General features: G+C 23.7%; 1 protein-coding gene across 1 annotated transcript in view; it reads left to right on the top strand.

Annotated features, from left to right (window-relative positions):
* Nucleotides 1-4,338, top strand: part of LOC117176501 (CRISPR-associated endoribonuclease Cas13a-like) — a 15,074-nt gene that overhangs the window by 4,330 nt on the left and 6,406 nt on the right. Inside the window, exons 6-9 of the mRNA XM_033366756.1 lie at nucleotides 999-1,110; nucleotides 1,240-1,353; nucleotides 3,148-3,325; nucleotides 3,421-3,500. Of these exons, the coding sequence (XP_033222647.1) occupies nucleotides 999-1,110; nucleotides 1,240-1,353; nucleotides 3,148-3,325; nucleotides 3,421-3,500 (484 nt within the window). The remainder of the gene's footprint in view (nucleotides 1-998; nucleotides 1,111-1,239; nucleotides 1,354-3,147; nucleotides 3,326-3,420; nucleotides 3,501-4,338) is intronic.

Genomic DNA, 4,338 nt, shown 5'->3' with positions numbered 1-4,338 from the left:
CAATCTTCTGAAATTAACTTTCACTTTCGGAATATTTGAATTTATTTAATAAACATTTTCGATAGTTCTATTTTTGACGATAATACTAAATTTATGAAAAAAATATATCACCCTGAATAAATTGATAAATAAACGATTTTATTCAATTTCGAATCCTATACAAATATTCTTTCAGTCCAAAATATTTCATTTTTAACCCATTCCATTTGAAATTTTTTATTTAAAAAAGGGAAATTTTTTCATTTTTAGCAAAATATTTGACAGTTCGTTTAAAATAGGCAATAATAAATCAAATATTCAAAACAAAACAATTTGATACTGAATTGTTTGAAAAAAACTTTGACTCGTTAAAATTTCAAAAGTCAATGCGTTGAACTTTAATGTATAAAAAACAATCGAACAATTATCAATTTTAAACGACTTAACATTAAAAACATGGAACTACTAATTCAAAAAGCGTTCAGTTTTGAACAAAAATTTAAATATTTTAACTATTAATGTTTTTAACTTGAAATTGCTTAGATTTATATAATTTCGAGCGTTTACAAACTTATTTATTGATTCATTTTTCAGTTTTGAGCATTGAAATTTAAAATAACAGCGTGGAGTTTTATTTTGCAGTTTAACGGCATTTCGTTTAGAATTGCTCAGTTTGCAAGTTTGGAAAAACTTCCATTTTATAAGCGAAGCAATTTTATGAGCAAAAAATTCAAAAGATTTCCGCTTCAGTTTACAGTTTAGTTTTGTTTACTTCTAATAAAAAGATTTTTAGAATTCCAACTTTTTTATTTTAATGACCATGTCAAATTTATTTTAACCGAAAAAACAGGAAATGATCGGAAATTTATTTTCCTCAATAAAACGATCATCCTGATTTTGCAATTTTTATAAATTGTTAAATAAATTTAGTTTTATTAAAATAAAGATAATTTGTAAAATAAAAAAACGCAACATTTTTTAAGTAAGCTAAATTGTATTGATGATTTTATTGTCATTAGGTTATCGAGAAGAATCTAGATGCCGAAGAGTTAGAAAAGCCTCAAGACATAAGTGAACAAATAGTTCTCAAATCTGCGGAAAAAATCAGAAAAAAAAACAAAATATCCGATGGTATGTTTTTTTTCATAATCTTGGAAGATGGACAATTTAATGCTTATCATTATTAGCATTATATCTTTAAACCCAAAGAATATCTTGCATAAGTAAAAATCTTTTTAAAAAAAATTGTGTTTTTTTCAGCATCTCCTTGTGATATATGCAATCAAATGTTTAAGACTAAAAGCGAGAAAAAGCGCCATATGACTAGAGAACATCACTCGAAAATAAAAAGAAATGGCTCAAAATTATTTGATGGTAAGTCGATTATCAACAAACATAATTAAAACTTTTAGTAACCCTGATGAAAAAATTTTTACAAAAAAGTACGAAAAACTAAAATTATTCTTGCAGAAATCTATAAATAAATACAATATATACCATTACAACCAAAATGACATATTCTCTTAAAAATGTTTTCAAAAAAATCATTAAGAAATTTTTCCAGAATTCTAATATTATCTTGGAACTCGAATTTTTACTAAAATTTTTTTTATACTCCAAAATTGAAAAAAATTATCTTACAATCTTCCGAATTAATTTTTTACTCGTTTTAAACCCTTAAAGCTTATTCAGAAATATTTTAAAAACTTCTAAATATATTTTTAAGTTGTTCGATTATTTTCGATATTAATAGTTATTTAATTGTCATTTATTTATCAAAATTTTTTTTGTGTTTTTAATAATTCTCAAAAATAATTTTTCAAACCAAAAAAAAATCATTTTAAATATTTCCAGTAAACTTACGAATTTTTATTTTATTTTCATAATGCCTTTAAAGCTCCTTGAAAAGCTTTAAAGTTTTATTTAGGAATTTTAAAAAATATACATTTAGTTTTCAATTTTTTTTCTCATTTATTTCCAGTTTTAAATTAAGCTTGAATTTTCTCAAAACTTGTGAATATCCCTTGAACTAACTATAATTTTTCACAAAATGAGAATTATTCAATAAATATTATTAATGCATCAACATTCAATAATTTTACCCATATATTAAAAATGTGTTAAATAGAACAATTAAAATTGTAACGTTGTAGGTTTAAATTCAAGACTGAAATATCAACGATTCAAGGCTTCGTATTTAAAATAATTTAATTAATTTTTTTAAATATTTGAATTATAATTGCTCATTTTAAATAAAAAGTGAAATAATGTAAAATATTCAGAAAAATTATTTTCCTTAGTTAAAAATGTTCAAATTAAATGGATAGAAAATTAAATATTTTAGATTGAAACAATACTTGAATAGGATCTGAAATTACAGAGGCTTTCAAATTGAAAAATTTAAGTTTTCAACATTAAAATCTGTAACTTCTTTCATTTTTAACATATTCAGAATCATCCTGTAAAATCAATTATTGTTCAATTTCCAATAATCGAACGACAGTTCAATATGATTTATTATAATAGCCTAAGTTCGTGGTAAAAGTGTAATATTATTTTTAATTGTAGTTTCTCATAGAAACTTAGATATTACATATCCAACATAAATTGACAGTAAAAACATGTCGAAACGTTAATACAGAGTCTAGGAATATTTCTTGTGAAAGTTTATACTTTTTTGTGTAAATTTGTACATTCCTGCAATAAACTACCAGTATTTACAAGATCATTTTAAGAACAGTTTTGCAATACTTCAACTGTTGTGCAATCTTATATTTTTTGTATAAATTCTAAATTTTCGACAATAATTTACATACACACCCAAATTAAAAAATGTTAAATACTCTAGTTTTCTTCAATACCTTGTAAAATTTTACAACAAAGTAAAAATAATTAATAAAAAGTTATACAAATTTTTGAATTGTAGAAATTTATACTTAAATTTTAAGTATTTTATTTTTATACAAGAAAATTCAAGAATTTAGCTATTTGTAGTTAACTGTATTTTTGTTTGTTAAGTTTTGTATCTTTTTTATAACAAAGTACATGTTTTAACAAAAAATTGCAGTTGCAGAAACGTATTTTCTTGTAAAATTGTTTTCTACCACTTTTGAATATTAATATTAAAAAGTGACGTTCTGCAATAAAAATTGTTATTTATTTTCAAAGATAAGGTTACATACACCTGCGAAAAATGTAACACAAAGTTTAAATATAAACGGCTGCTAAACGATCATATTAAAAAAATGCATTCTGGGAATAACAAATTCAACTGCAAATTCTGTACCGCGCAGACAACAACAGGTTACAATTACCGAAGACACTTACTTCGATTCCATTCACATGAGTAAGATATATCTATATTTATATTATCTCTTATAGTACAGTTGTATAAAACCAAATCGTTTTTTTCTTTTAAATGAAATTGGATTTATTTTGCAGAAAAGATCCAGAAGTACAGGACTTAATAAAGTCATTTTTCTTATCTGAGAAAAACAAAATATTTCCAGTAGCAATAAACAGTAAGTACCCAATAGCGTACTATTTATATTCACCATAGTTGACTAATATTCAGGGTGGCCGCTCAATCATAAAAAAATTCCATGCTATGTTCATGTTTCCTCGATCAAAAATGACATTTTTCTCAGTTTACTTTTAAACATCTATAATAATAATATGCTGTACTAATTGATTTATTATAAAATTTTTACAAAGAACACAACGTTTTAGAACTCCAAGGCAAACTATACAATGTAAATTATTTTTTAAGTGATTTTAGACTTCATATACCAAAATGCTCTCAAAACAGGAAAAATATGGCGATTTTTTAAGAAAAACGGGGGAAAATAGGGACATAAATTATTTTAAATTACATTAATTTAGGTGCTATATGCTTAAAATTTTAAGTCAAAACATATTACATTTTTAACAAAATAGTGAAATATTCAACCAAAAAAGACGAATTTTTAACAAAAGAGTTGAGTTTTGTAGGCCAACAATCGAATGTCTAAAAAATCAATTGATTTTTAAATCCGTAAAAAGATATTTCAAGAAAAAATTTAATATTCCACAAATAAATATGACTTTTAAACCAAATAGTTAAATTTTCAACAACAAAATTAATGTATAGCTAAACCAATTAGATCGAAAAATCTTCCTTCTTCATTGAAAATACATAGTTTCGTAGAAAAAGTCAACTTTTTTTTTGAAAATTCAACTGCCTTCTAAAAGATTCAAATTTTTGGCTTGAAAATTCAAGAATTTGGTTGAAGTACAGTTACAGTTAGAGTCTAGTATTTTTTGTTTTAAAATTCGATCATTTCCTTGAATTTCCAACCTGGAAAGATTAATCTTCAACCA

This window comes from Belonocnema kinseyi, chromosome 7 (assembly GCF_010883055.1).
Source record: "Belonocnema kinseyi isolate 2016_QV_RU_SX_M_011 chromosome 7, B_treatae_v1, whole genome shotgun sequence".
NCBI classification, from domain to species: domain Eukaryota; kingdom Metazoa; phylum Arthropoda; class Insecta; order Hymenoptera; family Cynipidae; genus Belonocnema; species Belonocnema kinseyi.
This window is presented reverse-complemented; position numbering and strand designations above follow the sequence as displayed.